At 34.9% G+C, this 23,474-nt stretch overlaps 1 protein-coding gene across 1 annotated transcript; it reads left to right on the top strand.

Annotated features, from left to right (window-relative positions):
• The first annotated feature begins 3,587 nt into the window (after window positions 1–3,587).
• LOC149775439 (heat shock 70 kDa protein 12A-like) lies at window positions 3,588–17,159 on the top strand. The gene is made up of 5 exons (XM_089943617.1): window positions 3,588–3,704; window positions 7,828–8,205; window positions 9,434–9,667; window positions 12,258–12,402; window positions 12,774–17,159. The coding sequence occupies exons 2-5, from the start codon at window positions 7,912–7,914 to the stop codon at window positions 13,841–13,843; spliced, it is 1,743 nt and encodes a 580-aa protein (XP_089799743.1). The 5' UTR covers window positions 3,588–3,704; window positions 7,828–7,911; the 3' UTR covers window positions 13,844–17,159.
• The last annotated feature ends 6,315 nt before the right edge of the window (window positions 17,160–23,474 follow it).

The following is a 23,474-nucleotide window of genomic DNA, read 5'->3' as shown; positions in this document are numbered from 1 at the left end:
ATATATATATATATATATATATATATATATTATTTTATGGTAAATGCACTTGATGATAATGAGTGTGAATTTGGATAACTTGTATTGACAGTTGCCTTGTAAATATGGTTTTGATTTAAATGTGGATATAACTAGATATTGGCGATGTTGACTTATTGATTGTGCAGTTTAGAGAATAGTTGATGGATAGTGACTTGCAAGAGTGGCACAAAGAAGCACATGGATTAAATATTTTAGGTAATTATAGGAATTATGAAGGTCGTTTAGAATGAGAAATACTTGTATGTTGAGCACTTACTATGATGGTTGGTACAGACAGACAAATAAATTTGTGTGATAGTGGGTACAATGAAGATTAATTTAATTTTCTTCCTTAAAATACCAAAAGGTATTAAGATTTAAATTTATTTAACCTGCTATTACGAATATCCATCTCTTGAAATTTTGCAATTCAGTTTGGCATTAAGAGGATAGTGATAGGACTGCCCCCTACCTCCCGGTGTCAGGATAATGTGACTGGGCGGGACATGATGCTACATGTCTGCATGTGGAAAAATGTAACAGACATACGGGGAGACACGATAATGATTTCAAGGTTTTATAAAACATTGCCACAACATGTAGCCTTTTTCAGCCTTGTACGCGTTCCAGTTCGTTCTGACCACAAACATTTTACAAACAGTAGAAACTTTAAATCTGTGGCATTTTCATGATAAAACATATTACAACGTTTTCAACATATTGGACTAACAAGCTTTGTTTTTGAGAGAGAGAGAGAGAGAGAGTCTCTTGACGTACAGAAAAGAAGCAAAGAACACATATATAGATGCCTACGTGATATAAAAACCTGATACATTGGCTGCCTTCAATGAAACAAAGGTGACAGAATCTGACTATAATGATGGATTTAACAATCATCAAAAGAAAATCAAACTAAGACGCAGCTTAGAAATGGCGCAACATTTTCATTTCGACATGTGCAAGACAACCATTTGTTGAGTGATGTGGCTGTACGCCTAAAACTAAATTCAAGTAATATCATGTTTCATTTGATGCCTAATGCTAACGAGTACAAACGAACATCGAAAGACGCCAGATTTTACGTGCACAGTGTATAGGTCTTATCTAAAGTTGGAAACCACATCAGTCAAAATGAGCTGAGTCACAGCCAAGTATCCTTTATGACGATTATAAGTCATGGAAGTCAAAACCTTCTCCACTGCATATGGACTCCGATCCAAGATCGAAGATATGTTTTCCAAGGACAGCAACAAAAACGCTTGCTCACTGGTATCGCCAGCAATGCTGCCATGAACAGATTTATCAATCAAACTCCTTTTGAGTTCGAACACTTTAACGTGTCCAAGATAGAAGTCATCTGAGATGGCCATACCTTGTATACCAGACCTTTTGAACCCAACCTTGCCCATGAACATTACTTGAAACTTTACTTAACACCGACTGAACCTACTGGAGACTTACGTACCAATAGCGCCACATTATTTTGTAAGACAATTATGCAGAATAATATGCTTTGTGCGGATTTGATATCGGTCCAGACTAAAGCAACGACGAGGGACATTTCCAAACTATATAATCGGACCAACTTCATGGGGAACTTCAGTTTGCAGTAGCTCTGTGCAAAATAGTGAACTTCATCTTGTATGCAGAATTTGACAATTCTCTAGAAGTGATCCTTGAATATTAGAAGACATGATGGAAGAAGAACCTAGTGATATAAGCAAAGGGGATTTGTTGTAACTATCAATAAAACAACAGTTTTAGTCAATTGTAATATAGGATTTCCCATATGAGTCTCAGTTGGTGCCTAATACGAACCGACGGCGTAATGTTAGTGTCCTGTTTTGGTTTCACATGGCACATATGCACAAACATATGTGCACACAGTTGCTCGGGAGCAACTAAATTTAATGAGCGGAAACCACTGAAAACTTTTTTTCCAACGTGATCGGTCGCAAAAGTTTTCACTATTGTTAAACATGTCTAACTTGAAAATAATAATGGAACTTATACATTTTGTATTGATAAACACAGTCAAAAGATTGACTTTCAGCGTACCTGCAGCAGGGTGACTGAATTATCTACATATAATTCTGAATTTGAGTGTTGGTTGATTGCTCTAGGTAAAAGGGCACACAAACCTTCATGTGTCTTCAACTCATTATCTGATTAAGTAATCACAGTTTAGATTACCATCCCTCGGGGTGAACCCTCCATTAAACAAGACTCATGAAGTTTAGTCTTTTGTCAACAATCCCACATATGGAAGAGATATTTCTCTTCTTTAGCTTGACACAGTTCATACCTATAATGTTGTAGCACTCTTCCCGAATAATATTTTGAAAAAAGGGAATTGCTGAACATGTGACAGTTTCTCCTGTTGGCAAACATTAGCTGAAGGAACAAGGCTAGTTGAAATAATCAAACCAATCACAATTGATGCTACATATTATATTGGCTTGATGGATCGTGGATGAACAAAGGTCCCACGTTGATTGCTTACTGTTAAGCAAACAACGTGGATAGGTTGGTGGGCAGAGGTGGCGAAGTTGTAGAAACGTTCTAGAAAACTGACAGTCAACTAGACATCGTCAAAAAGCGACATTTCTCGGTGATCTTTCATTAGCTGAAAAATGCGACTCCAAAATGAATTTATATCCTTTGTTTGAAATATTATTTAAAATGGAAGGACCACACAGTATATTGGCAACTATCATGATGCTCACTGCACACTCAAATTTAACTGCCACAATATTAGCAGCACCGAGATAATCCCAGTACCATCAAGCTGAATTTTTCTGGCTCATCGTATCATACTGGTGTCATCAATTACCATTGATTATTTCGTTGCATTTTTTTGGGGGGGGGGGAGGGCGGGCGTGATACACAACATTCTATCTTCTTGAACAAAGTTAATTTCTTTCAGTATCATACACTATATATGGACGTGCCTCCATTGCCTTAAAGTAGCGCGTATGACTGCGCGGTGTTCAGGTTCCATCCATTAATTGAACGAAATATATTCTTTTGTTTTCATTGTTTTATTCCTATAATATAACATACTGATAAAGATGTTTGTTTTAAAGTATATAATGAAAAAGGTTTCTCACTGAATATTAAAAATGTTTCCTTCGTTCATGTGGCGAAGGAATGTCCTCTCAAGCTTGGCCATCCTGCCCCACAATACCTCAGACCAATATGTTTAAGTACTCGGTTGATAACCTATACATAATATTATGCTGAAATAATTTGAAAATGGCATGAGAACTGATAATGGTCCGTGCTTTATGCAAATTCATCGTCAGGGACACAGTGGACAATTCTGAAAACATTAACACTAAACGAAATCATATGAGAGTAATCATGTTACCAAGTTTAAAATCAAAAGTTAAGAAAAAATGTTTTACACGGAATAGCAAATAATGGAGAGGTATCAACAGTTTAAAGCATGGATGATGAGTGAGAGAAAAAGCTATAGACCGGTATCACGATGGAAAATAAAGAAGAGCGGTGGTGGATAGCACGCAATATAGTTAGATTGTCAATGTGTCAAGGGATCCGATACGGTATTGAGTTATTGTTGCACACGTCGTCGTGTGACATTTGTTTACTATTATGATAATTTACTTCCCTGGTTGTTGATCAAGCTCATATAGAAAATATCCATTGAAAAGTAACAAAAGGTAAGTGTCGTAAGATTTTCATTTTTACCAGTTTGCCTATTAATTCTGTATCCCATGTCTACCTATTGAGTTATTGATGTAGTATCCACCCTTGTCATTACTTTGATTTTTAGCCGTCAATGAACTTTTTACCCATGGAAGACGTCCACCACCGCGCGCGTCAGTTATACAGTTTGGTGACTCATATATATATATATATATATATATATATATATATATATATATATATATATATATATATATATGGGTACGTGTGTATGTATGCACAGTTTGTGCCGTGAATTTTGTTATAATAGAGAGAATTTACTTCCCGGTTTAAAAGTTAAAAATATGAAAGCCAAAGTCAAGTATGGAGAACCAGCGCTGACTTAATTGGTCCATTTTGAACACATGCCGCTGAAACTACATTATACAATATGTATTAAGTAATTTTATGTGGAGCATTTAGTATTACATGCCGTAGTTATATAGGCTGCAGTGTTTGCACTGTTGAATGTTATGTGCTAGACCGGGCTAAAATGGCACAAGCCTACTAGCCCCATCTACTTCTGGTGGGAACACAATATTTAACAGTAGAAAAAAATATTGTTTATTTTTTATATAACCCCTGTTGTAAAACAAATGTAAATTTAGTCGCTTTTTAGAATTACAAAGGAAACGTCTTGAAATAAATGACGGTTTAATAAAGAATATGGTGCAATTCCTTTAATGTAATACATTGGACTAACCTGGAATTAAATCTTTAGCCTTCGCATGACAGTACTCAATGCGGGTGTGAATTTAAGAACAAGATTCCGGCAATGAATACACTCTGAACAGTAAATAAAGAGTAACGGTTCTTGCGGAAAGTGTTTTATTTTGGTCACATTAAATGGATTCTTAATGTGAAGAATGTTTCAAATAATTTAATATTAACTGATGGACAATTCGTGTAATTGAAACTAGTTATGAACTCAGTTACGTAGAAGCAAATACGTGTAGTGCAATTCGCAGAGTACACTTTACAGTGTACTGAATCCAGTGCAAAATAAGTACATTGTTATTATGGATGAATATATTCGGGATAAATGGATGTATCTAACACTGATGACGTTTTCTTTGTCTGTGGAACATAATTTAGCTCATTTCTGAATTATATTTAAAAGTAAACCTTCACTTTCTGATTTAAAAACCCCACTTAACATATGTCCTCAACAGTCACTGTGATCTGCGAACTGGGTGTGGATCATATTATCTGATGTATAACGAGAGTTTACTGTGTCATCAAGAAGGGTTAAATTTTCTTTATTTGTTAAAGGTCGAAAATAGTCTAATACTGCATCTGATAGAAATCAAATTTGTACTCAGAACCGTGATTTATCTAATGGAGAAAATTTGTACTCAGAACCGTGATTTATCTAATGGAGAAAATTCGTACTCAGAACCGTGATTCATCTAATGGAGGAATTTTTTACTCAGAACCGTGATTTATCTAATGGAGAAAATTCGTACTGAGAACCGTGATTCATCTAATGGAGAAATTTTTTACTCAGAACCGTGATTCATCTAATGGAGAAAATTCGTACTCAGAACCGTGATTTATCTAATGGAGAAAATTCGTACTCAGAACCGTGATTTATCTAATGGAGAAAAACAGTTAGGCAATCAATTCATTTAACAACCTGGGGATAATATTATATACTGATATGGACCTTTCTGGGGTCTAATTTTCAACAGTGTTGATAGATCTAACCAGAATCGCCTATCTAAAATAAGACTCATCCCTGTTAATATGATGTTTTACTGAGGGTTTTTTTTTAAAAAAATTATTGTATTCGGTATCCAAAATGGCTGGTCAAAAACCATTTTAATGTGTTGACACGTTAAATTTGATAGCCAAACAATCAAAGCATTTGCATTGTAACGAGCGTTTCCATAGCGTGCATGGAGATCCATTGTGGCCATAATGTGAAAGCTTTACTCGACCTCGAGTCTCGATAACGCGAATTCGAGAGAGACCTTTCGCGAAAGTGTGTGTGTGTGTGTGTATGTGGGATGGGGTGGCATTAAGACCCAAACGTGAATCCTATGTTAAATAGGGTCTGTGGATTAGAGGTGTCTATGGAAATTTGGCACGGACAAAAATGTACATGGGTTTAACAATAAGTATCTATATCTGATATTTCTGCCACCGAGACCACAATTGTTAGGGGTCATTGACCTAAAAAAAATATCATATGGCCTCAAATTATTTTTCAGTGTTGCTTAGTAACTATTATTAATTTTCAAAATACTACAGGTAGTACTAGCCCAGTGATTTTCAGTTCTGCGTTTCTAATTTTCTTATATAGGGATTAGAGAACATCAAAGCGCGAATGTCATTGGTCTTGGAACTGTCATACTGTAGCTACTAACCTACGCCGTATTACAAATTCTGCCATCTTGGCAACTATACTTTACTAAATAAAGTATAAAATTTCAATATAACACCCCGTGTAATAACCTCGAAAGGTCGACAAAGGTGAGAGGGGTATTAATATTACTACTAAACGATTATTACGTCATGCACCAATGAGTTGAGATCTGACACCAAATATGTTCAGTCAAAGAAATGTTCATACTTGTATTTGTTACAACTACACGATAGCCAGTGTATATTGGATTATAATCAAGGATGCTTATCGATGGCAGAATAACATGAGCAAGCACAGACAATGACGTGTATGTGACAGTTGCACCATACCCAATGAATAACACAGGTCTAATTATTCAAGAAACTTATAAAAAGAATAAGTATTTAGGAGGACCCCATGTTGACAATAAACTTTGACCCGTTTAAGTACAAGCCACATGAGATGATGTTCTAGCTGATAGTCATTATGTCATTTTGGAGTTTAATAACTCTGGGTAACATGGGATCTTGTGTCTTTCTGTATGAAAACATATATCGTCTAGCGAATCCAAGATAAACAGCAGGGCCCGATGAAACGACGATATAGCAGCAGTTAAGACTAATCATTGATTTCAGTGTAGTAGGACGCACTACGAAAAATCATATTACTAAAACATGTCTCTAGAACTGTCACGTTCCTTAACTTAATGTATCACTCACACTGCACGGTTTCATTGAGAAATGTTTCTGTACAAAAATTTAATTTCCATTGCTTCAAATGAGTATTGTTGGAATCTTGAAATTTTGGCGCTAATTTTAAAACTTAATAGAAAAATAATTAAGTGACTTTTGTTCTGTATGTCTATTTTAGCCGACATCAGTTGTTTTACTAATATATTTAACTTTTAGAGTGATAATCGTGTCCTTGATTTTAAAGAGAAAACATTTTTCCTCTGAATATTTTGAATGCTTATGTGAATGAATAGCATATAAATCATTGTTATCAGACAATGTTCCTGGATTTTAAATTCTTTATTTTTATTTCTTCATGTATGACATGGTAATAAATGAATGATAATGCCTGCAGTTTGGGTCATTGGAAAGGAGTTAAACAGTCATTGACTAAAGTGATTTCGCAGATTGTATATTAGAAAGAAAGTACTTCGTGGAATACTCAAAACGTATTTTGGATGATACAAATGACTTGATAGTGTACTCGACATAAACAGGTTTAAAAGACTGAGGAAAAAAGTGCTGAAAATAAACATTCCAAGAACGTTAAGTTTTACGTTTTACATAACATCGCAATAGAATACATGTTGTTGTTATGGGTTTATCGCCATTTTTCAACACATAATAGGCTATACATGGTGACCAGTATAATTAGTGCAGGAAGAACACAGGAAAGCCCTTTTGCATACCCACGTTGGCCGAACCCGAGATTCCAACTAACGCGGACAGAGGTGAGATGTCAGTAATCTGTAAAAGCGAGCTCCTTAGATCACTCGCCTCCCCCACCCCCCAAATGTCTCACACAAAATATATAGCGCCGATTTCTATAGAAATTTCTGATTTGAAATCTAATTTTTACTGCTAATTGGTAGGCTTACAAAAGGCTTAATAATAATAATAATAATAATAATAATAATCAAATGATCATGTCTGGACATATCTTTCACGACAATTACGTGATATGATGGAACAAGACTGGTTTAGGGAAATAAATCCAATTTAATATTGTATATTTTGCAGGTTGCAGCTTGCATTTGTAATTGACATAGATGTAGTCCATACTTGCATTGGAAGTGATCCGTTAATCCTACAACTCAATTCACGATGAAGCCGGACGTAGTTATAGCCCTTGACATAGGTAGCACCTACTCGGGTTATGCATGCCAGTTTCGGGGTAATTTTGAAACTAACCCCAATGAGATCTGGATGAATAACAGATGGGGCACTACCAACAACACCACCAGCAAAACGACCACTTGCGTCCTTATCAAGGTTATTGGCAAAGAGCGTGTTGCTATTGGAGACAATGCAGAAATGAAGTTCTTTAAACTTCATGACGAAAACAAAGCACGTGACTACTTTTTCTTCAAGAACTTCAAGATGATCCTATATGACGAGGTCAGTAATAATGTGTCTTCAAATTCAGTCACAAATGAAATAATAAGACAAATACCCGAAAAGTAACACTAAGTCACCAACGGGAGTTTCACTAGATTCCCTTGAGAACACAACGTCTAAGGGAAGAGACTAGGGTAATCCTTTAACTATGTCTAATGGGGATGGGCTCGGTTACGCCTTTAACTGTGTCTAATGGGGAGGGGCTCGGTTACAAACTGTGTCTAATCGGAAGGGCCTCGGTTACCCTTTTAACTGTGTCTAATTGGGAAGGGATCGGTTATTCCTTTAACTGTATCTAATGTGGAGGGCCTCGGTTACTTCTTTAACTGTGTCTAGTGGGGAGGGGATCAGTTAATCCTTTATCTGTGTCTAATGGGGAGGGGCTCGGTTACTCCTTTAACAAAGGATGATGCACATTGACATCAATTTTAAATATGCCGAATTCTGTTATCTATGTTTGCTGTTTACATAATATATGTTTATGGAGAAGGCCTGTGCATTTTTGTATTCTGGATTGTGACAGAGATATGACCCAGACTTCATGTTAACACAACGTTTATCCTACTTTCGAGCGTACACCGCACAATTAGGCATAGTCTCTAAAACAATGTTGGCTACAGTATCCTATGCTAACTGTATCGGTCATATGCATGTAAAACAAATTTGTTTGTTACAAAGACAAAAACTAAAATAGAACGTATATTTTTCCTAGGACGACGTGGGAAACGTGTGTGTTTGCATGCATTCAAGCCTAAATCAGCATCCGCAACAACATAGCGACAGCAACTAAGATCGTTTAGTAACAAAAGAAGAGGCTACTAAGTAATAACCATTCTCTTTTCTGTTGGTCCGTCGAACATAAACAACTGACTTGGACAAATTGGTGAAAATATAGATTCGATTTCGATTTCATACGCAAATATGTGCTTCAGTGATAAAACAGGATGAGCATTTACCCTCCTCAAGAAAGACATTACGGAAATTGACCAACGAAAATGGACAATGTAGAAATAAGAATTAAATATATCAGCAGAAGAAACGTAAAAATTTGATGTTTGGAAGTCGAAGTCTAATGTAATTTGATTAGGCGAGCTGGGGGATAGAGGGACCAGATCGATCAAGATATCAAAGCATTAAAGAAAGGAGACAAGGAGCTACGACCTCATGCTATAATTTCTCATGGTGTTTAACTTGTTCTTTGATATGTCTATAACTTTGATTTTTGCAGACTTTCAAAGATGACGAAGGCAAAAAGGGAAGTGCAGAGGATTACTTTGGAAGGCATGAACCTATTACATTCGTCATGTCAAAGTTTATTGAAGGTCTCAAGGAGGATTGCTTTAAAAAGTTTAAAGACTCTAGAAATCTGACGATACCAGAAGAAAATATTAGATGGGTGCTAACCATCCCTGCGATCTGGAATGATGACGCAAAGAACGCGATGAGAATATCAGCAGTCAAAGTGAGTTTTTTCACCTGTATTTGCGAACTAACTCTGAAAAGTCATCCAGGTTATTGCTAAAATACTTTATTGTGTTTCAAGTCAACTTGTTGGTTGCAATTATCACGCTGAGTAGAAACAACTGTCCTTGTTCTCGAAGCAAGCCTTACACCTCAAATAAAATGTAAAGTTGTGTTAAAAAAATTAAGATTTTCAAAGTTATTTAAAGATATATCGTGTAATATATCAGTTTAATAACAGCTTTTCATGGACGCCCTTGTGTGAATATCAAGGTGGAGAATCTCGCTTTAATCACCTCGTGGGGCATATTACAACCTTGGCTTCTTTCGATTGTTCATATTAATTTTTTATTGTCATTGAGCAGTGATCAGATACGAAAGGTTGATCAATGGGTTAGCTCGATAGATCAATGAATGTATCAAGGGCTTAGCTCGAAAGGTCGATCAATGTATCAAAGGGTTAGTTTTAAGCTCTATGCTCTTGAATATTGTTTGAATGAGGAGCCGTGTAATGACAGTCATACAAGACATTCAGTGTATAATATATGGGTGTTCTTGCTGTATATAGATACTGAAATTAGTTACAATATTTCAATAGTTTATTTCATTATCTGACTAGTGTATGATTGTGAGTGCAAACCCAAGGCCAGCAACAATATAAACAAACAAACCAACATACAAATTACAAAAAATGAAAATTAAAAAATTGACGGTTGATTAAGTTTTACAGAATGTGAGCTTATAATCACTCAAATATTAGGTATGTAAAAGTATTCATACTAGAGGAATAGTTTCCATTCCACTGTCAAAAAATGACAATTACACAAACAATGGTATTCATTCCCAGATCACACAGGTGAAATATCCAGTAATGTTCATCAACTCTACAAAACGATTGAACTAAAACAGTAAGCAAAGACTGTCCTCATAAATATGTAATAATTTACATATTCAATAGTTTCAACATTTATGTATCTGTCCCGTCGGCCTTAACACCCAGTTATCTGAGAGATTCTTTCTCTGAATCAAATTTGAGAAATGGAAGATTTAGTCCATTTTCCTTTCGATCAACTGCCACTTTGATTTCTATTTTATCATGCAAAAATCTCGTTTTCAAAGAAGCTACTTGGGCTATGGGCTATATACAAAGGTCACATTTGAAATGCTATATTGTTTAAGTGTGTGTGTGTGTGTGTGTGTGTGTGTGTGTGTGATATTGTTTCCACGTTAATACCGAATATATTTTATCGCGTGGTACCAAAACGTGATATTTTAAGAAGTAGAGAAGGCACGAGTTAAAATATATCGGTTTTGGTACCATGAGATGAAATATATCCGATATTAACGTAGGAAAAAGATAATATTCTTTTTATTAAATACCACACGTACTCCAGAATCGACGTTTTCGAAGAATAAACCCATTCTTTGGCACAACACGCTCGCCGCCACCCCGTTTTCGACAATTCACCTAACCTTCACATAAATATATCCAACTTAAGAAAGTGGTAGAATCTAATACAGAAAATTACATTATGGTCATTATGTAAACTATTTGACCCTATCTGAAAGAAATGCAAGTCCGATTCAGTAATGCATCACAGCTAGTTTATCATTATTGTCAGGGAGGTAAGGGGAAATCATTTCAGAGAGACGCGGAATACGTCTGGTCAAATTTCTTTATTAAAGATTAATTTCCATGTCTGAAATGTAAGGTTGTTTGTTTATTTGTTCTAGCGTTCAATGTACTCAGTTTAATTGCTACAGATACAATTTTTTGTAGACACACAGTCATCGTGTGGCATGATGGGTAATGTTATATTTTCACACACACACACACACACACACACACACACACACACACACATATATATATATATATATATATATATATATATATATATATTCTTACGACTTTTAAACTATGTAAGCGAGCAAAGCAAAACAAACACGTACTGTGAAAATAGTTTATTTCCCTAGAATACCAAACGAAAATTTAAGAGATACTTACAGTGTTGTGAATTAAATCCAAAATAACCCACGATGTCCCATCACAAGTCCAAAAGCATAGAATGTTCCGACAGAATTCCAGTAGTCTAGAATGTCCTGATAAACAAATGATGCAATCCAGAATAAATTTGAATCAATTCACAATAATTTCAAATAAGGTGTTAATCCAATGTCAGTGAGCACTTAGATATTCCAAAGAATCATTCAAATAATTCATTTCAGCAATATATGAACCCAACTATAAACTCGTTCATATATTCCCAAAGACTAATATTAAACAGGAATGAATAATAATTAACCGAACCCTTTATATACATATTTCACTTGAACTAAAACGTTATAAATTTTAAACGTTAAAACCCACTAACTTGTACATAATGTCAGGTCTTGAACTCAGATGTCTGTGTGTGTGTGTGTTTGTGATTACACAATATAAATTAAATATGCATAGCACTCTGTGTGTGTGTGTGTGTGTGTGTGTGTAAAATTGATTTTTAATTACACATGATTTATTTTGATATTAGTAGCAAGAATACAATTTTCGGTCTGGAACTAGCATTACTTGTTTTTATTCTTACCTGCAGGCCGGAATCCCAGACGACCGGCTGATCTTGGCACTAGAACCAGAAGCTGCAGCCGTTCACTGTATGTACCTCTCTCCACAAGAGAAGGCCAGTATGGATTCTCTGGGGGATGTAGGAGACAAATTCATGGTTGTAGATTTGGGAGGTTGGTAAATGTAAACACTATCAAAAAATTCGAGTGCTACTTCTAGTGATACATGAAACAGAAAAATGTTCTCAGTAATAAGTAAAAGCATACGAAAATCATAGCATATTAAAGTGTTATTTTATAACCCACATTAAACTAAATATGACTCATCGTGGGAAGGCTGGGTAAAGGCTTATGCCAGATTCCAATGCACTGATGTGAAATATTGGACGATATTCTTTCCAACAGTCCCCATTCCCCATTGTCGCCAGGGTACAACCCCCCTATTTTAACATTAAAGTCCCCTTGTCGCCAGGGTATCCCACCTTACTACTATCGTATGTAAGAAAAGAAGACTATAACTTATGACATATTCTCTTCTATTGAAGGTGGCACAGTTGATATAACTGCGGTTGAAGTTATTGATAATGGTTGTCTGAAGCAGATTAAGAGAGCAAATGGCGGACCGTGGGGTGGGCAGAGAATAAATGACTCCTTTTCCCAATTGATCAGAGATGTCTTTCAAACGGAAGATGGGAATTCAGTTTTTGAAAACTGCAAACGAGCTGATCTCTTGAAAATGGAGCAAGAATTCGAGCAACAGAAAGTTAATATACAGGTGGAAACACCACGAGGTGAAGAATGGATCAAACTTCCCCTACCGGACGACATCTGGGATGAAGTTAAAGATCACATCAAAGTTAACCCAACCAAGTATTCTAAATACTTTGACAAGCAAAGGACGGGCTTGTTCTTCAAACCAGAAGTTATTGCCAAAGAATTATTTGGCGAGACGATGGTCTTGATAGTCAAACATCTTCAGGCGGTATTTCGTGAGACATCAGTGCAAGATATCAGGAAAATTGTGTTGGTGGGAGGTTTTGCGGAGGCACCAATCGTGCGTGAAAAGATCCAGGAAGGTTTGTCAGGAAGGCGTATATTTGTACCGACAAATCCTTTTTACGCCGTTTTGAGAGGAGCCGTTCTGTATGGTCATAATCCTGACATCTTCAAGAGCAGGATCTGTCGATTTACGTACGGTGTATGTGTACTGAATCCGTTCGATCCTTCAAAGCACGATGAGAACAAAAAGACACGAAGGGCAGATGGCACGTATTGGTGTAGCGATATATTCGACGTTCATGTAAAAAGAGATCAGATAGTGTCACTGAATGTGGAACAGCCAGCAATGATAGCCCATCCACATCAAGAACATCAAACCAATGCTAAAATTGAGATATATCAGTCTGAATCACAAAATCCGATCTATGTCACTGACGAAGGATGCACAAAACTGGGAACCCTAATCGTTGAAATGCCCAACACGACTGGTGGATACAGCAGAAAAATTGAAGTGACAATGATATACGGAGGCACGGAATTGGGGGTGGAGGCGATTGATAAAAATACACGAAAAGAATTCAAGACGACAATTGCCTACAACAAGTACGCATCTTGACATAAATTCTGCTCAAATGCAAGACACGTGCAAGGAGGATAAGTCTAAATTAATTTCCGAACTACTTATGTATATATATATATATATATATATATATATATATATATATATATATATATATATATATATATATATATTATAGATAGATAGATAGATCATGGAATAGTTTGTATAGTATTTCCTCTTAAGGCGTTAATTTCAAAGTTCAGTGGCTCAGTGCCATTAATGTATGTATTAATTGAAGACGTGTGCGACAGAGTAGTAAGTATAAGTAAGCGTCATTGACATCCTACGACTTAGTTTGCATTAATTGATTACAGGTTCGGAAATTCAAAGGAACCAGATGGTTATAACAAAATCACGATGTCTGTTTAACTGCAAAATTGTTTGTAGATCGTTACCGAACAAATCTTTTTCATGACAATATCATTAGGTCAAGCCGTTTCAATGGACATAAATGACAACGACACTAGGATGCCTTATAAAGATTCAGCTTCAGGCCTCAGCTGATAGAGATTCCATTTGTCGCATGACGGCAGAACGCAAAAGTGTTGTGTCCTGGCATAGCCAGATACCATACAAGTGGCAGTAATATGTAAGTTTCAACCTTGTTCAAGAATATATTTCCAGATCAAGTATTTCATGCTAATGATTGTAATTAAATCACAAATCGTTGATTTTTTTATTATATATGTATGTATTAATCGATTTGACTTTCTCTAGGCTGAGTCTCAAGGCTGTTAGTTGCTGATTAGTGTTGGATTATGAAGACATGCAATTTATCCTACACAATGTTTCGGCCTTCATGTATATATATGCGCCCGTGTGTGTGTGTGCGTGTGTGTGTGTGTGTGTGTGTGTGTGTGTGTGTGGTCGATATTGCTTTTCATGCATTCTTTCATATGACTGAAAGGTTCCTATAGGTGCCATTGAAGAGACAATAAAGAACGGTCTATATTCTAAATTTCAACAAATAAACATACATAAGATTGCCCATAAAAGAATTCCCCAGTTTCATCTATTAATGGTATCTCATTATTTCATTATCCTTTATTAAACGTTTGATAAGAACCTTGTTTTATTGTAAATATTATATTAAGCATAAATATATCTGCATTTTCCACTTCAAGATAGACTTTTACTCTTTTATGTATATTTTTATACTGCACTATAATATATCAGAGTAGTTTCATCCTTGTGAGAAAGATCTGATCAGGTTAAAAGAATGGATGTATTAGGTATCGTTGGATGTAAACCTAGGTCCCTAATGTTTCATGAACTGCGTGATTTCCAACTGCTATCTTATTGTTTCCTCGTCCGAAACATGGCTCATTGACTTGAACAGTAATAAAATGGAAACAATAAAAATATAGAGGAAGACGAGTCTACCTCATCAGCTTTCTTTTCTAACTGATAATAATTAACTTAATAAAGCATGTTTACATACACATCTCGGTTAAGTTTTCTTAGACAGTAGTCGCCGGTCTAAGTACATACGAATAATGTTTATGTAGTTTGAATACGACTGAAAACTTAACGAAATTGAAAATGTAAGATGGATCTACTATCAATGAAAATCCCTGAAAAGTATACACAAGATCATTTCTGGAGTATGCAGAGATTGTATGTATCAGTTCTAATAGGGAGAAAAGAATAGTCCAGACGAAGTAAAGAATGAGGCTGCAAGAATATTTACATGGGCACACTAGTAATTGTAAACAAATTTTTGGTAATTTAAGAGACGGGTTATAAAACCCTGAAAGAACTTTAACATAAATATAAGCTACATATGCTCTATAAAATGACAGCATTTTCTTTCCTGAATTTCATTTTGGAACCTGATTCCTGCCAGAAATGATATCTTATAAATTAAGCAGTCGGTAAAATATCTTTACAAAGATAACACACATATATCAATAATGTATTCTTCCCACGGACAATCATATATCAAAAAGCATCCCAACTCAAATACGACAATCTAAACAAATTCTGTACGATAACAGATTAGCGCTTTGATATTTATGTTTAAATCGTAAGCAGCCAAAGATTAAGCTATCTCCTCTCCGTATTGAATTTAGCTCCCAGAACGAATTTATTTGTCAATAATACAGTATCAGACCGGTAATGTTATTGAAGTAGAATAGGAACGGTAGAACATTCTTTAGATTATGCAGTTGTATAACGAAGGAGTACATTGATGCAGTTTAAGTTTGCTTTGTATGTTTACTGTGTAAATTGTAGTAAAGGACAACAACCGGTATGGCTTCTGGTGCCAATATTAGAAACGAATTTACATGTATAGGATGGTTTGACCTCGGCATGTGTCACATGAGGACCGAAAATGCAACGGTATTTGGTGTACGTTTTTTCCCAAGTTATGTATTTCTTCTTGAGTTTTATAAATTCAAACATGATAAAACTGATGATTGTTTTGATTTGGACTCCAAAGCAACAAATACACTGGCACAAGTTCTTAATGGTGACAATTCATTTCTTATTTTAAATTAATATGAATGTAATGAATAGTAATGTTCTTATTCAATCAATCAAGTGATTTATGTTTTCACTTTATGCATATGCTCGTTTAATATTTTCCATCTCCATAGCTGAGTGTAAAATGTTTAAAATCAAATTTATGTTAGTGCTGTTCTCAATTACATATAATACACCTATACGTATATTCCATGATTTCATGTGTTATTTATATTTAATTTATATTGAGTGCTTGGCCTCTGTCCGTAGTTAGGATCTAATTTGTTTTTGTCTAGATGACGTTTGCCATGTTTGTAAGTAATAACTGAAATGTTTAGTGATATCTTGTCTTATTTGCAAACGTAGAATGTTCAGGAGGCGAAATTGTGATCCAAATCATGGTCATTTTTCGTCATGGGTTTTTATATAAGGTTGTGGTAAATAAATTTAATCATTCCTGTTTTATTAGCAGTCCATGGAATCACTCTTAATTGAGTTCATTTATAATTTTTTAGAGTAGTCATTTATTTAAATTATTTATTGAAACTATAAAGTGAACATTTATTTTTTGGACCTAAACTCTAATTTTGGATAAATGAGGATTCATTTAAAGACATTCTGGATTATATCATTGTGGTACATCAAGACTATTTCCATATAAATTCATTCAAGATTAATGGTACATCAGCATGTTTAAGGCTACTGGAATTCATGCGGAATATTCTATATTTGTAGACATGTTATGGAACATGTACGATTATTTGGAATTTAATTTACAATACTGTAAGTTCCTTTTAAAATTTCAATTTGTATTCTAGTGAAATAAATTGTTGAATTTATAAAACTTATTTGTTTTGATATTTCCGTTGCATAGCTCAGTACTAATGAGTCGAAACTCAAGTGTGCTTTCGACGTCCATAATCCAATGTATCTCTGTTCGCTCTACTGTGCACAATATTATATATTTTATTCGAAAGGAAATTCTCAAAAATGGTTTTATATTTTTATATAATTACTATTACGGACAGATGATTGTGAACTAATCAACCCAAACAGCATTTGTCTCATGTATCAATATCAGAGAACAGCCGTAATTCGGAAGTACTCAAGTTTGAGAGAAATATACCTATTGTTTTCTTAACTTTCAAAATATTGTTGAAAAGACAGAGATACTGTTTGCAGAGTTAAATGTATTCAAGTTCACTAGGTCTTGACCAAGTGACAACTTACGTAATTATGATATTCGGCTGAAAGGATACTAGGAAGCATGCAGATGATAATGACATACTCATGGGAGAGAAGAAACTGTGTGTGTAAATGAAACCGTACATTCGCTTAGAACAAACGATACAAACATCAACAGCTTAGAATTGGTATAAATATATATATTTGCAAGTCTACATCAGTATTAATCGATACATTCCATCGGCAATTAAATATAGGGTCTCATCGAATATATTCAATCGAAATGTCTAAGGAAAAAATGTCATTTGCATTATTATGAATGGTAATTTAAATGAGAATTATGTTTTCATGTCTAAACTAAACATATGTGGAATGGAAAGTTTACTATCTTCTAGTCAACAGATATATGAGTCAAAGCATTTCACGGAAACCTCTACCACCTATATGGATCTTACTATTAACCCGAAAATGAATATGTCTCAAGGAATAGCGAAAACCTTACCCAGATATATTTATTTTTACTGTTCCTATTTAATTTACCTAAATGCAATCCATGTATCTACCTGATACGTATCGGAAAATCTAGTGATGCAGAATATGCCCTTCTACGACAGCAGCTACCTAAAACCAATTGGGTAATTTATTACTGACAGTATTGTTGAATATACTGACAACCTCAGTAACGTATTGTTGATGCATCTCAATTGCAACCACGTCGAAAACTGAAGTATATTGACTCCAAGATTCACAGAATTCCTCACACTAATTTAGATCTTGCAAGTAAACATTGAAACTGACAAATGAGAATAGCTTTATTTCACTCAACCTCCAATACGCAGTACATCATGCGAAGCAATGAAACCTCAGTTTGCATGTGTGTACAGTTCAGTTTGACCTGATTTTCGTAAACAGTAATGATAGAAACTTTGAATCTAATAATGACCTAGTTCCTGACCTTGATTCAGAATAAGTAAGAGTGGAAGTAAGCAACATTTTTATTTTTTTTTATTCTTTCCCAGATTAAAAATCATTGGTTTTAGTCAAAGCCATACATGCTGTTAGGAATGTAAAAAGCTTCTATCTTGTTCTAGAAACATGATTATGTGACCCTCATACGGAAGTCTGTTTAGCGTCTCACATTAGTGTATAACTGTTTTCTATAGAGAATTTGGGCAGTCGGGCTTTAAACCTTTGACACTTTAAGGTGCTTTTCTGTGACCAGTTGAACTTTTCTTCAAATTATTTGGATAACAAGAGATTATTTTTCCTTGGAAATACTTGTTCCCTAAATTAATTCTTGGACAAGGACAGTTATCGAAATTGCACAGAATTCAAAAACTGGAATATTATTTTCTGTGATTCAACAAATAACTGTTGACACATCAATGAGACGCTGATCACAGCATACGTCATCGCCTTCCATTTTGAATTACATCGGGATTCGAAAACAGTTTCATTAAGGCTTTTTATTATTAGGACTTCTATTTTTTAATTCTTGGATTATTCTTGTATTTTTTCTTGGATTTGATTCGTAAGCCCGTAAATTCTTTTTCTTATTTTTAAATTGTTTTTTTCTAGGGAAATAAATTTAAGAGCCGAAACGTTATATATATATATATATATATATATATATATATATATATATATAAAATTAGGACATCAGATTGGTAGTCCTCTCTCCTCCTTCTGTTTGATATCCATTTTATCCCAGAACCTCTAAATGATGGATTGTTCATCACCAAATTATAATCTTCGTCAGGAACATTTAGTCGATATATATATATATATATATATATATATATATATATATATATATATATATATATATATATATATATATATATATATATATATAATAGAAGAGGTATTTTATCTACCCTCTTTGTATGTTAAAAATTCCTGATTTACTTTTCAGTTGCAAGTCTATGTTTCTTCCACTTTCTCATTTAGCCTGATCGTGTAAATGCTTTGTCTTGTACAAATTGTATCTACCTTTCACTCATTGTAATCTATTATTTCCTGGATCGCATCCAGATGTTGATGTATATGTTTAGTGATTCCTTTTATCTGGTTTTCCGGTAGTACCATTGGCGACATCCGAAAAACATTTCCAGGTTATCATTCATTAGTTTTTCCTCTCTTTGGTACATATAGAGCGACAGCTTCTTGAAGTTTCTTTGTTTATTTTTCAATTAAGTCTTTATTATCTGAATCTCATTTTCTCTCTTTGTTTCGATATGATCTAGCCCGTTTCCAACTGGAACGATTTTTCTTTAGAATACGCATTCGGTGTCTCTAGCTGTGCAAATATTGTGCTCATTCTATCAGCATCTTTATCTTTGTTTTGGAAAGCGTCATCATTGCCTGGAGCTTTCGTGTTTCTTGGTATGATGTCGCTGGGGTATGATGTCGCTCCGAAGAGAAGGCGAATGCTGGAAGATATAGGTTCATAATTACGCTCCAGGGACCATTTAGATACGTAGCCGCTCAGGTCACAGTAATGGTTCTCTTCTTCAGTAAAATGGTATACAGTATAAATATCTTCCGACATCTTTTATTTGGGGTAAACGTTTAAGTAATCGTCCATCAGTACAATCATATATCTTTCTATTTACCAGATCATACAGAGTTTGCCGGGGAGTTTTGAGACCTTTGGTTACAAGCGTTGTTTTTCTTGTTTTCTTTCTTTTGAAGATACTTTTATTACCAATTCCAAACTTGGCTCTGATTTTAAATGCCTTCATTGATATCTTCGACATCAGAATCTTGTTCTGCTTGTAACGTTTTCAAAACGAATAGCGCATCATCTTTGGCGTGATTATCTTCAATAAAAGCACTAGTTATATTTTCAAATTTCCTCTCTTTTCCCTTTGGATTATGCAGGTGGTTCACATTATGTGACTAACTAATTTAGCTCTTCCCACTGATACTATCTATTCTGACATTAGCATACAAATTCGGTACGTGCAAAATATTTGCAGGCTACGTTGACGTATTGTTGGTTTACATGAACGAGGGCAACGTGGCCATATCACGCTTACGGCGTATAATAAATAATGGTGTGAATGAAAATAAAAGGCTTTGGAAACTACCTGGTATGGTGAATGAGGGAAATATGTCGTGGCTGAAATTTTATAGGCAGTAGAAGTGACAGTAACCGTAAAGTCAGCAGTGAGATATGTGGTGTTCATGTTGTAACGGAACAAATAGAAAGAGTGAATTAGTAGGTGATTGAGATTATGACAGATTATTCGTGGATAAAACAAATGAGTTAAACGGTACTAAATTGTATTGAAAACCGTTGGAAGGTTTCTCTTCATAGTACTTTTTTAATTTTTTCAGCGGATAGTGGGATTGGAACGTTTGCATTGGTTTCGTTTCCCATGTTCTATTATTTTGTAAATTCTCAGCATCTACATTTTTAGGGATATATCGTTAATTGCCTCCATAACGCTTCTATTGTGCTGACGTACATTTAGTTGAAAGGGTTTATTTTCACAGGCTTCTCTTCGTACGTACATTTTTACAGCGATAAACAGCGATACGTACAAACTATTGTGCTGACATATCGTTGGATCCTGGTATATGCATATGCACATTCTACCACCATTCTTATTAATGTAAATAGCTTCTTATTGTTGTTGTCGTAGTGGAAGTTATCCGGGAAGTTAAGTTATAGATTGCGCCATACCAAAGAGGATTGTTTCGCAATTATTTAGATAATTATAGTTCGTTTCACACATAATCGTGAACTTTACCATATATAATTCAGTAAATTTTGAAGTCAGCGTCATTAGATGAAAGAACATCATGGTTTTAAATATATCGTTTGAAACGAATGAGGTACTTTTAGCTGCATGTGACGACACTAACCTGAAAATTTACTGATGTGCAGATAGGATAAAAGTCATGATGCTATGTGGAACGAACTATAAGGGTCACCTGAAACAAGATACCGCTACTGTGGAGATGGTTTGCATCAAGTCATATTTTCCTTCTTCCTGGATAATAATCCATTTCTAGATTTGTGTATTTCTGTATACCCTCTCATTAGCAATGGTAGCTTACCTCCTCTGTGCCAAAAATTAAATAGTCCTTGTTCTGCATATGTCACACTTTGTGTGTACTTTTTATCAGTCACTGTGCATATATATTTCATTGTTCCTAAGGCAACATTTTTCTCTCACTCTTTTTAATATTTATCTTATATGACTGATGGCAGATGTTTTGTATATTTAATTTGTAATGTGCGTTGGCTTCTTTCTCCATAATTATATGATATGTATATTTGTATTTAGTAATTCAACTTAATCTTAAATCAAGTTCGTAGTGTAAGTGATTAGTGACATTTATTTTTTATCAAACTAATTATTGGCTAATACTTCGCTATGAGTATAGATTAAATATTAGGCTCAGTAAACGTGGTTATCTGAATCTGAGTCACCGACTTTGGCTTTTCACTTGGTAATTCCGAAACTTAGTGACAACTGTCAATACTTTAGAAAGCTAGCTGACCTATATCCTGGTTCTAATATTGTATCTCAGTTTTTGATATCGATGTTGCTTACTTGAAACATTACGCAATACTATCTCAACATCCCATGCGGAATTGGTTTTATTGTTCTGTTCGTCTTTTATTATCGGTAGATTTAATTATTTAAACTATTCAGTAGAATTGCAAAGTTCTCATCAATACTTCTTCAACTAAATCATTAATTAATTTGGAATTATAGCGAATTCGGTAAATGACATTTTGGAATGTATTTTTGTGATAAATGAAAAAACTGTTAACATGTTGCATCATTACAGGCCACTGGTACACTGAAACATTGGAGACTACATGCAAATCAGTACATTCAATATTGGGGTTTAGTTGGACACAGTTTCGTGGACAAAAGTCTGATCCAAAATGAAAGATAAAATCTTCACCCACTCGATGCTAAATATGAAACTTATTTCGAACAACGATGTGATATCCAGACGACAAGTATAATCATTCTTCTATTCATCCATGACATTATATCATTCGTAACAACCAATTTGTAGCATTATTCACTGTCAGAACAGAACACTCGTGTCTTACCTGGCATGAATGGAAAGCAGCATCACCTCAAACAAGAAAAATGGATATTTACTGTACAGTGAAGCCTAGATCAGTTGGAACTGATTAATGCTTTATCCTTAGCTGTAAGATTATCCTTGCCTGAGGGTGATATTACTTTTTACTCATGGCACAAGTGATATAAATTAGTATATTGTGGCGAAAGAACATTCACCATGGATTCTGTCTTAATACGGTTGTTCTTCGCCGCCATCTATGTCAGATAAATAATTAACCAATTAGAAGTCAGAGGTCACCCGGATGATGGGTGATGGTTAATAGGATTTCAGTGTGTGCCTGTCAGATATTCCCAATTCCTGTCGATTCGAATAAGTTGAAACTGTACATTGTTATTTATATTTTATTTATATATGTGTGCTTCAATTTTGTCCATGATAGTGAGTTTTTAGCAATAATGGTTTGGTAGCATTTGAGTGCAGTACATTCAATGCCTAATATTGTTTACGATTCGATTGAAATTTTCGGTTGGAATCATTCAAATCTATAACAAGTGAAATTGTGTATAAAAAGGGATTTGATCAACGACTAATTTATTTCTGTTCAATATCATCATCATCATCATCATCATCATCATCATCATCATCATCAATCCCATAACACAAGAGGTCGTTGCGGTACCACAGATGACTTCACCACCAATTTTCTCCATCTTTCCCTGTTTTCCACTCGTCTTCGGAAATATCCGAACCACCATGCCTGTTTACTCTTTAACGTTGTCTTCCCACCTCTTTTTCTGCCTGCCGCCTTTTTTGCGCCATCTTACTGTGCTTGCAATATTGCTATTGCCAGTTCAGACGATCGTAAGACATGACCGTACCAATTCAGTCTACGTTTCTTCACAGTGGTAAGGAG

The sequence above is a fragment of the Sinohyriopsis cumingii genome, chromosome 19 (genome assembly GCF_028554795.1).
Source record: "Sinohyriopsis cumingii isolate HCF-2022 chromosome 19, ASM2855479v2, whole genome shotgun sequence".
Lineage (NCBI taxonomy): Eukaryota > Metazoa > Mollusca > Bivalvia > Unionida > Unionidae > Sinohyriopsis > Sinohyriopsis cumingii.
This window is presented reverse-complemented; position numbering and strand designations above follow the sequence as displayed.

Excerpts from the sequence above, each read along its gene's own strand:
- LOC149775439 (XM_089943617.1), top strand. The coding sequence starts at position 7,912 with ATGAAGCCGGACGTAGTTATAGCCCTTGACATAGGTAGCACCTACTCG. Across the intron at positions 8,206-9,433 it reads AGATGATCCTATATGACGAG|ACTTTCAAAGATGACGAAGG; the intron begins GTCAGTAATAAT and ends TGATTTTTGCAG. Across the intron at positions 9,668-12,257 it reads TGAGAATATCAGCAGTCAAA|GCCGGAATCCCAGACGACCG; the intron begins GTGAGTTTTTTC and ends TCTTACCTGCAG.